The sequence below is a fragment of the Salmo salar genome, chromosome 20, assembly GCF_965601325.2.
Source record: "Salmo salar chromosome 20, fSalSal1, whole genome shotgun sequence".
Taxonomy (NCBI): domain Eukaryota; kingdom Metazoa; phylum Chordata; class Actinopteri; order Salmoniformes; family Salmonidae; genus Salmo; species Salmo salar.
Window position 1 is genome coordinate 563,877 of NC_138310.1, and position 13,493 is coordinate 577,369.

Here is a 13,493-nt window from a genome sequence, read left to right on the forward strand (position 1 = left end):
TGGATACAGTATATCCAAATAAATGTCAATAGAAAACAGCTAAAACAAATGTAAATGCAGCTAATTTGGTTTAATTTCTGCAGCAGAATTTGATTGATTTTATTTTCTGTCGATAGCTAGCTGGCAGGCAAGATTATTTGATTTCATAGCAAGGATGGACATAGAATTAGCAACTAGATTTTTCTCCGGACTATTTCCTCTGGTGGAAGGATGAAATAGTATAAATTTAATTTAACTCCTCTTCGTGTTGTGCCTAAGAACAGCCCTTAGCCGTGGTATATTGGCCATATACCACACCCCTTCGGGCCTTATTCCTAATGGGCACACAGAGGCACCAGAGTGAAGTTTCCACTAGGTACAGATCTAGGGTCAGCTTTCCCACCCCTAATCCTAACCTTAAACATTAGTGGGGAAAATGCAAAACTGACCGAAGATCAGCTTCTAGGGGCAACTTCACTTAGCCTGGCTGATGCGACTCACGTGGTACACAACCGAGGGAGAGCTGTGACACACTGGTCTGGACAGGAGTCCATTGTAAATGCAGTATTCGCACAGAAATGGGCTGTGCTTCGATTGGTTCTCTCAAAAGTTGAGACTGCACGTTGTTTGGATTTGAAAATCTAACAGTTGTATTGGAAGTGGGCTGCACTCGGGGGCTGTTTGTGCTTGTCCATGTGGGTGTTTGAGTGAGAAAGACACAGAGGAGAACCAATCAGTAAAAAAGCTTCAAAAAGCTCCTTCATTATCAACGCATCGTGCCAACAACATCAAAAGAGCCTTTCCAGACTCTGAAGTCAGGAGGAGTTAGGTGTTAGCCAGACTAAACTTCACCCTACTCCCATACAGACCGGTCATTAAAGGCGTCGACAACTGTGATTCTGACCTGGTGGTCCGTCGAGTCCAGGGAAGCCTGACTCCCCACAGTGGCCGGGCATGGACTCCTTACAGTCCATGCCTGGTAGACCGGAGGCACCTGTGTCTCCTGGGCTTCCTATAAAGAGAGGACATTCCTGGTCACAGCATTTTACTGAACCCTACTCCTTTTTGAAAAACACAACTTACAGTATATAACGAGTACAGTACACTAATATCATGTGTAATGTAACAGCACGACCTGTCATTATGCACTGCTTGTATGTCAACTGCTCCATGGGAGGGTTTTATTCAAGCTTTCTGAGACACTCTTTTTACATTAAAAGTTAAATGGGCCTCATTTGTAAGATTTGCCTTGACCAAATGTCTAAAACAAGCCACGAGTTCCCAAAATGTGATGAAAAACCATTTGTCAAATGTCTGTTAACATTATAGCTATGTAAATATCACATGAGCATGTTTCATTTATAAATCATGCATTTTCATGCAACATCGAAATAAATTAATGTCAAGTCCTAAATCATTCCATGTATGCACAATTTATGAGCAAAGTTGCGCGTAAGAAAAAACATTTAAATGTGTTCCGTGGTTTGATACAGTGTCCATCTCTCTGGGGTTGGTATCTCTGGATGGGAATCACTGAGGTTATACAGTACCTGTTAGTCCAGACTGGCCTTTGGGGCCCAGAGGTCCTGGCTGAGAGGGCCCCTGAGGCCCTTGATACCCTCTGGAACCCTTCTCTCCTTTACAGCCTGGAGCACCAGAGGGACCGGGCACACCTGGGCCTGGGAAACACATTCACACAAACAAAATGTCTTTGCCTCTCCATGACTCACCTCCCCAACATACACAAATGTTAAATTGAGAACTGTATATTTTCCAGAATTTCAGAGAGATTATCTTGATATTGCTGCATTGTGCATTTTACTAACCTCTGGCCCCAACCTCGCCCTTCACACCCTTCAGTCCGTCCAGTCCATGCAAACCCAGTGGTCCAGGTGGACCTGGGAGGCGAAATAAGGAAATTAAAGTACGTCAATGCCAGAATCTCAAATTGATAGAAACATTTGATGTAAAATAATGTCCTTGTTTTCTAGTCTGGTCTTGAGCATGTCCCCACCTTTGAGTCCAAGGGGTCCTTGGTCTCCCTTGGGCCCAGTTTGTCCAGGGGTCCCTGGGAGACCATCAGCCCCAGGTTTACCACTCGGACCTGGGGGTCCGATCACACCTTCCCAGCAGAGGGAGGAGAGAGGGGTAAGGAGGAGAGCAGAGCTCAAACCAATCAAGGCACACTGGTGAGATCATCAACAACACTAACAAATAAAGATGAGCAAAGCCCACAAACCCTAAAATATTGTTAAGAGTTTGTTGGCGTTGATTAGGCATTGTTTTGGGTAGTGTGCAATTAAGAGTCTTGAAGGTTAAAGTCCTCACCAGCAGGCCCTGGAGGTCCGATGGATCCTTGCGGACCAGTTAACCCTTTAGGTCCTGGAGCTCCTGAAAATCCTGGTTCACCTACATCACCTTGGTCACCCGGTGGGGCTGAAGGAGGGAGAGGGGGGCAAGTTTTACTGTACAGGTTGTTCACAGACATCATACACCATTACTAGCGCACCTATATCTTCCCTATTTCCCCCAGCTTGATCAGGGCACACATCTGCTATTGTGTGGTAAGTTGATAACAGGCCTGCGCTCAAATAGTATTTTTCTTTCAAATACTTTGAGCATTTGATTGAGTTAGCCTGAATTTACCAGATTGGCAGGTTGAATTTACCAGATCGGAGGGTTAGCACTTTTGGGACTAGTCCATTAGTTCCATAGTGCCAAACAAGTTAAATCAATCACAGCCAAAGTATTTGAAAGATACTATTTTAACTCAGTTCTTTACACATCTTCCGTGAAGTAGCTATATTGATAATGCCACTTGGAGGAGGGACGTAGACAATTACCTTCAAGTATCATCATTGGTGAAGAGCCAGTGTTGGAGTTATCAGCTGTCTCCAGGAGATGGTTACTAAGACCCATCTGATCTATTGTGGCAAACCCCTTAATAGTTTCTTCAAGGAATGCCCCTTGCTATTTTTGTCTGCATGCCCCTATCACACCCATAGATTTTTAGCTAGTGGTGGCTAAAGTTAGCATAAGTTTGTAGTGACTGTTAAGAGAACTGAACCATGGTTTACAGTTTCTCCTGGCCCATAGACTATTTTCAGGGTGAGGAACCAACTAACATTAAGTTGTATAATCCTGAACTTCTCTTTTAAATATGTGCTGTACCATCTCCTATCCTCTTACCAAATGCTCCAGTGTCTCCTGTAGCTCCTCTATCACCAGCCGGTCCAGGGATGCCAATGGAGTCGCCCCGTTCACCTGTAAACCAATCAACTCTCAGATCTCATTATCGCGAAGCATGAATTACACAAAACAATAATGCCCTCTGCCTAACAAATCAGTCATAGTCCCTGCAGCTTTTCCCTGGTGATATGCACAACATCACAATGAGAAGAGAAAATACTGTATAAGTTGTGTCAATTGTCAATTGGAAGTACCTTTAAGACCACTGTACCCTGGGAAGCCAGGTGTGCCAGGAGATCCAGTACACCCTGATTCACCCTAAAGAGACACAAACAAAAACAGTGTTTAGTATTTGGCATGTTTTTGACCCATGTCTATAATCAGACCAGGTACAGTAGGTACTCTTAACATCCATACCTGATCACCAATCTCTCCAGGGAAGCCTATGATACCCCTCTGGCCAGGCAGGCCAGGTAGTCCAGGTTCACCTGAGTGTCCACATGTACCAGGTGGTCCTTGAGGCCCGGCCTCTATGCCAGGCCCCCCCAAAAGCCCTGGGTACCCTGGTTGACCCCTGCCTCCCGCAGGACCCTTGTCACCTGGGATGGGGTTTACAATAAACAAGACTGCAGTCACACTTGCAATTATGCTTGTTGCCAGACAAATACAAAAATAAAAAATTCAACCAGCGGATCTGTATGCAACACACTTATTATATTCCAAACATTAGCCAGCGCAAATACCTAATGTTTCGACCTATATGACTTGTGTAACAGAGTAGGTCCCTTCTCTGTCCTGCCTGGGCGTGAACCCCTGACCTTCTTTACAACACTCACAAAGCAGTGTAACCAAAACCATGATCTTGATTGAGCAAGGGGCGACATTACTTCAAGTCTCAGGCAGGGTGATGTCACCACTCGACACTTGCTCTGGATACAACATCTGCTGCTCTTGACCCTCAGTTAAATGTCAATTCAGAAAGCATAACTACAGTGCCTTCAGAAAGTATCCATACATCCCTTTGACTTATTCTACATTTTCTTGTGTGACTGAATTCAAAGTGGATTAAATAGATGTTTTTCTCTCACCCATCTACAGACAACACCCCATAATGACAAAGTGAAAACATGTTTTTAGAAATGTATGCAAATGCAGTGAATACGAAATACAGAAATATCTCATTTATATAAGTATTCACAACGCTTTGCTGTGACACTCTAAATTGAGCTCAGTTGCATCCAATTTCCTTTGATCATCCTTGAGATGTCAGTCAGTACAACTTTATTGGAATCCACCTGTAGCCAATTCACATGTTTGGACATGATTTAGAAAGAAACACATATGTCTACTTAAACTATACCATGAATTCCAAGGAACTGTCCGTAGATCTCTAAGATAGAATTGGGACAGCGACACATTTTTGATTGTTTTGGCTCTGTACTCCAGCACTTTTTGAATTGAAAGGTTACAATGACTATGCGGTTAAATTGCAGACTGTCAGCTTTAATTTATGGGTATCATGGGTTTATGGGCTTTATGGGTTTCATCCATATCAGGTCAGCAGTTTAGAAATTACAGCACTTTTTGTACATAGTCCTTCATAGTCCCCCCATTTTAGGGGACCAACGGTATTGGGAAAAATGCACAGTCAAAAGTTGGGACACACCTACTTATTCAAGGGTTTTTCTTTATTTGTATTATTTCTACATTGTAGAATAATAGTGAAGACATCAAACTATGAAATGACACATATGGAATCATGTAGTAACAAAAAAAATGTTAAACAAATCAAAATATATTTTATATATGAGATTCTTCAAAGTAGCCACTCTTTGCCTTGATGACAGCTATGCACACTCTTTGCATTGTCTCAACCAGCACCTGGAATGCTTTTCCAACAGTCTTGAAGGAGATCCCACATATGCTGAGCACTTGCTGGCTGCATTTCCTTCACTGTGCGGTCCAACTCATCCCAAACCATCTCAATTGGGTTGAAGTCAGGTGGATGTGGAGGCCAGGTCATCTAATGCAGCACTCCATCACGCTCCTTCTTAGTCAAATAGCCTTTACACAGCCTGGAGGTGTGTTGGGTCATCGTCCTGTTGAAAAACAAATGATAGTCCCACTAAGTGGGTGGCAGGTAGCCTAGTAGTTAGAGTGTTGGACTAGTAACCGGAAGGTTGCAAGATTGAATCCCTGAGCTGACATGGTAAACATCTGTCGTTCTGCCCCTGAACAAGGCAGTTAACCCACTGTTCCTAGGCCCTCATTGACAATAAGAATTTGTTCTTAATTTACTTGCCAAGTTAAATAAAGCTAAAATATATTTAAAAAAAAGTGTAAACCAGATGGGATGGCGTATTGCTGTGGTAGCCATGCTGGATAAAACTTCTTCAGGCTAGGGTCTATTTTTCTCCACTTCCTGTCTGACTGACGTGCCCTGTTGCTCAGGCCCTGAAGCCAGGATATGCATATAATTGGTAGCATTTTAAAGAAGACACTCTGAAGTTTGTATAAATGTTAATATATAAAAATAAAAACATTTGGAGAGCCCATGCTCTTACAATGGAAAGTATAGGTGCATTTCCAAATCCGGCTCCCAGATTGCAAATGCTATGGCTTCCATTAGATGTCAACAGTCTTTGTTCAAGGTTTCAGGCTTGTTTCTACCAAAACAAGGAAGAATAATGAGTTTTCGTACTGGGATACAGACTTGGAAATTAGTGTATGCTCGTGTGACGAAGAGTGTACGCCCACCTGCTAATATCGCTTTCCTATTGATAGTTTAATTACATTTTAGGGTATCTGTCATGCATGGCCACACAGTCGTGGGTGAACAGGGAGTACAGGAGGGGACAAAGCACACAACCATGTGGGGCCCCTGTGTTAAGGGTCAGCGTGGTGGAGGTGATATTGCCCACCCTCACCACCTTGGGTCAGCCCGTCAGGAAGTCCAGGATCCAGTCCTAAGCTTGGTGACGAGCTTGGAAGGGATAATGGTGTTGAACGCTTAGCTGTAGTCAATGAACAGCATTCTCATAAAGGTATTACTCTTATCGAGGTGGGTGAGGGCAGTGTGGAGAGCAATTGAGATTGCATCATCTATAGATCTGTTGGTGCGGTAAGCAAATTGGAGTGGGTTTAGGGTGGCTGGGTTACTGGAATTAATGTGTGCCATAACCAGCCTTTCAAAGCACTTCATTATTACAGGAGTGCTAAAGGGCGGTAATCATTGTGGCATGAAGCCACTCAACGTCAACAAAACAAAGGAGATGATCGTTGACTTCAGGACACATCAGAGGGAGCAACCCCCTATCCACATCAACGGGACAGCAGTGGAGAATGTGGAACGTTTTAAGTTCCTCGGTGTACACATCACGGATAAACTGAAATGGTCCACCCACACAGACAGTGTGATTAAGAAGGCACAACAGCACCTCTTCAACCTCAGGAGGCTGAAGAAATTTGTCTTGTCATCTAAAACCCTCACAAACTTTTACAGATGCACAATTGAGAGCATCCTGTTGGGCTGTATCACCGCCTGGTATGGCAACTGCACCACCCTCAACCGCAAGGCTCTCCAGAGGGTGGTGTGGTCTGCACAACACATCATCGGGGGCAAACTACCTGCCCTCCATGACACCTACAGCACCCGATGTCACAGGAAGGCCAAAAATATCATCAAGGACAACAACCACCTGAGCCACTGCCTGTTCACCCTGCTACCCTCCAGAGGGCGAGGTCAGTACAGGTGCATCAAGGCTGGGACCGAGAGACTGAAAAACAGCTTCTATCTCAAGGCCATCAGACTGTTAAACAGAAATCATTAACACAGAGAGGCTGCTGCCTACATACAGACTCGAATCATTGGCCACTTTAATAAATGGATCACTAGTAACTTTAAATAATGCCACTTTAATAATGTTTACATATCTTACATTACTCATCTCATATGTATATACTGTATTTTATACCATCTATTGCATCTTGCCTATTCCACTCGGTCATCGCTCATCCATATATCTATATGTACATATTCTTATTCCATCCCATTAGATTTGTTTGTATTAGGTAGTTGTTGTGGAATTGTTACTTGTTAGATATTACTGCACTGTCGGAACTAGAAGCACAAGCACTTCGCTACACTCGCATTAACATCTTCTAACCATGTGTATGTGACCAATAACATTTGATTAGATAGAGTTCTTAGGAACAGGGATGATTGTGGTCATCTTAAAACATGTTGGGATTAAAGACTGGGACACGGATAGGTTGAAAATTACAATAAATATGCCTGTCAGCTGTTCTGCGCATGCTCTGAGAACGCACCCTGGAATACCGTCGGAGCCCATGGATGCTACCATGATTACAGATAATCCTGAATGAATTGTGAATAATGATGAGTGAGAAAGTTAGACGCACAAATATCATACCCCCCAAAAATGCTAACTACCCTTGCTATTGTAATGTTGAGAGGTTAGCATGTCTTGGGGGTATGATATTTGTGCATCTAACTTTCTCAATCATCATTATTCAAGATTCACTCAGGATTATCTCTAATAAATGGTAGCATCCACATGAATGTAGAAGTGCTTAGAAACATATTCTGTTCTTATTTACAATAAGAGACCCCCTCCCTAGTGAAATCACATCTTTCCTCCCATACCTACCCCCCTTGGGAATAAAGGAGCAAGGACCATTTATGAGGAGCTGGCGGATTATCAATAATGCTTCCCAGTGAAGGCACGTCACACACCGTAAACCCAGCGCAAGACAGCTGTCTTTGATGAATGGGGCTGAAATGGGTTTGGGGGACCCAATCCTGCTGACCAACAATCTCGCCCACCTGCTTCCAGAGATTCCTGCTCCTTCATCCTCTTTCTTTCTTCCGTCCGTTCTACGTCAGCAGCCAAGTGCATGTGGGTTCAAATTATATCAAAAAGGGTAAATCAGAGGTAATGAAACAGGATTTTAGTGAGCTGATCAACACCCTGAAAGGTTCTGAATTGCAGCCGATTATCTTTGATCCCGTGCCGTCGCTGGGTCGTGGCTGCGAATGGTTCAGCAAGCTTTTAGCACGTCATATCTGGATTAAAGACTACTGCCACTCTGTTGGCATAACTTTTACTGAACATTTCAACACTTTTTGGAAACAAAAGATGCTCTACAGAGATGATGGACACCCAAACCATCTAGGAGCCTGGACCCTCTCTTCACATTTCAAGGTCGCATTAAGATACTGACTCAGACAGACCAAGCCCCGCTTAGGTAATACAATTTGGAGCACCTTAAATTAAATTTTGGGCAAAAAGGCAAACATCATTCATTCATTCATTCATTCAGATGGCTCATTCATCACAAATCCCACTAATATTGCCAATTACTTTAATGATTTTTTCATTGGCAAGATTAGCAAACATAGGCATGACATGCCAGCAACAAACGCTGACACTACACATTCAAGAATAAATTATAAATTATGAAAGACAAGCACTGTAATTTTGAATTCCGTAAAGTGAGTGTGGAAGAGGAGAACATAGTACTGTTGTCTATCAACAATGACAAGCCACCAAGGTCTGACAACTTGGATGGAAAATTACTGAGGATAATATCGGACAATATTGCCACTCCTGTTTGCCATATCTTCAATCTAAGCTTAATAGAAAGTGTGTGCCCTCAGGTCTGGAGGGAAGAAAAAAATTACGCTACCCAAGAAATGTAAATCCCACTTTACTGTCTCAAATAGCCAACCAAACCTTTTGTTACCAACTCAGTAAAATTTAGGAAAACATGGTGTTTGACCAGATACAATGCTATTTTACTGTAAACAAATGGACAGACATTCAGCACGTACAGTTGAAGTCGGAAGTTTACATACACTTAGGTTGGAGTCATTAAAACTCGTTTTTCAACCACTCAACACATTTCTTGTTAACAAACTATAGTTTTGGCAAGTCGGTTAGGACATCTACTTTGTGCATGACACAAGTAATTCTTCCAACAATTGCTCACAGACAGATTATTTCACTTATAATTCACTGTATCACAATTCCAGTGGGTCAGAAGTTTAAATACACTAAGTTGACTGTGACTTTAAACAGCTTGGAAAATTCCAAAAATTATGTCATGGCTTTAGAAGCTTCTGATAGGCTAATTGACATCATTTGAGTCAATTGGAGGTGTACCTGTGGATGTGTTTCAAGGCCTACCTTCAAACTCATTGCCTCTTTGCTTGACATCATGGGAAAATCAAAAGAAATCAGCCAAGACATCAGAATACAAATTGTAGACCTCCACAAGTCTGGTTCATCCTTGGGAGCAATTTCCAAATACCTGAAGGTACCACGTTCATCTGTACAAACAATAGTACGCAAGTATAAACACCATGGGACCACACAGCCGTCATACCGCTCAGGAAGGAGACGCGTTCTGTCTCCTAGAGATGAATGCACTTTGGTGCGAAAAGTGCAAATCAATCCCAGAACAACAGCAGAGGACCTTGTGAAGATTCTGAAGGAAATAGGTACAAAAGTATTTATATCCACAGTAAAACGAGTCCTATATCAACATAACCTGAAAGGCCGCTCACCAAGGAAGAAGCCACTGCTCCAAAACCGCCATAAAAAAGCCAGACTACGGTTTGCAACTGCACATAGGGACAAAGATCATACTTTTTGGAGAAATGTCCTCTGGTCTGATGAAACAAAAATAGAACTGTTTGACCATAATGACCATAATTATGTTTGGAGGAAAAAGGGGGAGGCTTGCAAGCCAAAGAACACCATCCCATCCGTGCACTTCACAAAATAGATTTCATCATGAGGATGGAAAATTGTGGATATATTGAAGCAACATCTCAAGACATCAGCCAGGAAGTTAAAGCTTGGTCGCAAATGGGTCTTCCAAATGGACAATGACCCAAGCATACTTCCAAAGTTGTGGCAAAATGGCTTAAGGACAACAAAGTTAAGGTATTGGAGTGGTCATCTCAAAGCCCTGACCTCAATCCTATAAGAAATGTGTGGGCAGAACTGAAAAAGTGTGTGCGAGCTAGGAGGCCTACAAACCTGACTCAGTTACATCAGGAGGAATGGGCCAAAATTCACCCAACTTATTGTGGGAAGCTTGTGGAAGGCTATCCAAAATGTTTGACCCAAGTGAAACAATTTAAAGGCAATGCTACCAAATACTAATTGAGTGTATGTAAATTTGTGACCCACTGGGAATGTGATGAAATAATTCTCTCTACTATTATTCTGACATTTCACATTCTTAAAATAAAATGGTGATCCTAACTGACCTAAGACAGGGAATTTTTGCCAGGATTAAATGTCAGGAATTGTGAAAAACTGAGTTTAAATGTATTTGGCTAAGGTGTATGTAAACTTCCAACTTCAACTGTATATAGGGAAGGACATTCAACAAGCAGGGCATTTACACAAATTACTGATTGGCTGAGAAAAATGTATGTTTTCTTAGAAATCAGTGTGGCTTTTGACATTATCGATCATAGTCTGCTGATGGAAAAATGTATGTGTTATGGCTTTACCCCCCTGCTATATTGTGGATAAAGAGTTACCTGGTTAACAGAACACAGGGTTTGTTCTTCAATGGAAGCCTCTCCAACATAATCCAGGTAAAATCAGGAATTCCGCAGGGCAGCTGTCTAGGCATCTTACTTTTTTCAATCTTTGCTAGCGACATGCCACTGGCCTTGAGCAAAGCCAGTATGTCTATGTATGCGGATAACTCAACGCTATACACGTCAGCTACTACAGCAACTGAAATCACTGCAACACTTAACCTCTTGGGGCTAGGTGGGACGCTAGCGTGCCACCTGTGGTGCACTCCATCAACAGCAGGTGCATTTCAAGAGCGGCAAATTTGAATCCAAATAAATGTCAAAATTCAAATTTTTCAAAAATACAACTATGTTACACCATTTGAAAGATAAACATCTCCTTAATCTAACCACGTTTTACGATTTCAAAAAGGTTTTACGGCGAAAGCATAAATTTAGAGTATGTTAGGACAGTACATTTACAAGAGTTGTGTGTAATGTTTTGTCAAGTCAAAGACAGGGTCACCAAAACCATAAAACCAGCTAAAATGATACACTAACCTTTTACAATCTCCATCAGATGACACTCCTAGGACATTATGTTAGACAATGCATGCATTTTTAGTTCTATCAAGTTCATATTTATATACAAAAACAGCGTTTTACTATGGCATTGATGTTGAGGAAATCGTTTCCCTCCAATAACCGGCAGTCAAGTCAGCGTCACAAATTAAATAATTAAAATTAGAAAACATTGGTAAAATATTATATTGTCATTTAAAGAATTATAGATTTACATCTTTTGAACGCAATCAACTTGCCAGATTTAAAAATAACCTTACTGGGAAATCACACTTTGCAATAATCTGAGCACTGTGCCCAGAAAAATACGCGTTGCGATACAGACTAGACGTCATGTTGGGGAGATCTAAAATCGAAAATACTATGTAAATAATCCATTACCTTTGATTCTCTTCATCAGATGTCACTTCCAGGTATCACAGGTCCATAACGAATGTAGTTTTGTTCAAAAAAGCTCATCATTTATGTCCAAAAATCTCCGTCTCGTTAGCACATGATGTAAGCCAGCCGGACTTCTCGTCATGAACGAGGGGAAAAAATATATTTCCGTTCGTTCAAACATGTCAAACGTTGTATAGCATAAATCATTAGGGCCTTTTTTAACCAGAACATGAATAATATTCAAGGTGGACGAATGCATAGCCTTTTATAACGTATTGGAACGAGGGTACCCAACATGAAGTAGCGCGCCAGGTGTCTAATGGGACATCACCGTTCCATGGCTCTTGTTCGGTCAGATCTCCCTCCAGAAGACTCAAAACACTTTGTAAAGGCTGGTGACATCTAGTGGAAGCAATAGGAAGTGCCAAAATATTCCTAAACCCCTGTGTTTTTCAATGGGATAGGTTTAAAGTCAATACAACACATCAGGTATCCACTTCCTGTCAGAAAATGTCTCAGGGTTTTGCCTGCCAAATGAGTTCTGTTATACTCACAGACACCATTCAAACAGTTTTGGAAACTTTAGAGTGTTTTCTATCCATATATAATAAGTATATGCATATTCTAGTTACTGGGTAGGATTAGTAACCAGATTAAATCGGGTACATTTTTTTTATCCAGACGTGCAAATGCTGCCCCCTAGACCCAACAGGTTAACAATGAGCTGCAGGTAGATTCAAAATGGGTGGCAAGGAATAAGTTAGTCCTAAATATTTCAAAAACGAAAAGGCATTGTATTTGGGACAAATCATTCAATAAACCCTAAACCAGAACTAAATAATGTGGGATTTGAGCAAGTTGAGGTGACTAAAAAGCTCGGAGTGACCCTGGATTGCCAACTATCATGGTCCAAATTGTTGATACAAAAGTAGTGTCATGACGTTGCCCCCTTTGGGTACAGCGAGCACCATACCCCTCTCCCTCTCTATACTCCTTACACCAGACTCTGTCAAAGAAGTCGTAAATTCCTAGAGGAGAATCTTCCTCATGGCCAGACAGTATAGAGAGAGGGTGAGTTTTATAGAGAGAACAAAGGAATTTCTTCCACCTCACAGAACTTGAGGTCCGAACAATATTCATGTTCTGGAGAATGTATAAAAGATCGGTGAAGTAACGAGCTACGAACTGGTCCATTTGGTACAATTTTGTGAAACTCATGAGAGACAATACAGCCACATTACCATAATCCTGTTTATACAACAGTCTCAGTTATGAGGCTTACATCTAATTGTTGTATAAAATGAATGAGTAAAGATTAACCTGTTAGGGCTAGGGGGCAGCATTTGTACGTCTGGATAAAAAAATGTACCCGATTTAATCTGGTTACTAATCCTACCCAGTAACTAGAATATGCATATACTTATTATATATGGATAGAAAACACTCTAAAGTTTCTAAAACTGTTTGAATGGTGTTTGTGAGTATAACAGAACTCATTTGGCAGGCAAAACCCTGAGACATTTTCTGACAGGAAGTGGATACCTGATGTGTTGTATTACCTTTAAACCTATCCCATTGAAAAACACAGGGGCTGAGGAATATTTTGGCACTTCCTATTGCTTCCACTAGATGTCACCAGCCTTTACAAAGTGTTTTGAGTCTTCTGGAGGGAGATCTGACCGAACAAGAGCCATGGAACGATGATGTCCCATTAGACACCTGGCGCGCGAGTTCATGTTGGGTACCCTCGTTCCAATACGTTATAAAAGAGTATGCATTCGTCCACCTTGAATATTATTCA

At 41.8% G+C, this 13,493-nt stretch overlaps 1 protein-coding gene across 3 annotated transcripts in view; it reads right to left on the reverse strand.

The window, feature by feature from the left end:
• Window positions 1-13,493, reverse strand: part of col4a4 (collagen, type IV, alpha 4) — a 241,676-nt gene that overhangs the window by 41,368 nt on the left and 186,815 nt on the right. For all 3 annotated transcript variants that reach the window (XM_082966130.1, XM_082966129.1, XM_082966128.1), the window contains 8 exons: window positions 3,586-3,767; window positions 3,423-3,486; window positions 3,169-3,243; window positions 2,308-2,415; window positions 1,994-2,101; window positions 1,806-1,877; window positions 1,530-1,658; window positions 884-991 (listed from right to left, as the gene is read on the reverse strand). In XM_082966130.1, the coding sequence (XP_082822256.1) occupies window positions 884-991; window positions 1,530-1,658; window positions 1,806-1,877; window positions 1,994-2,101; window positions 2,308-2,415; window positions 3,169-3,243; window positions 3,423-3,486; window positions 3,586-3,767 (846 nt within the window). The remainder of the gene's footprint in view (window positions 1-883; window positions 992-1,529; window positions 1,659-1,805; window positions 1,878-1,993; window positions 2,102-2,307; window positions 2,416-3,168; window positions 3,244-3,422; window positions 3,487-3,585; window positions 3,768-13,493) is intronic.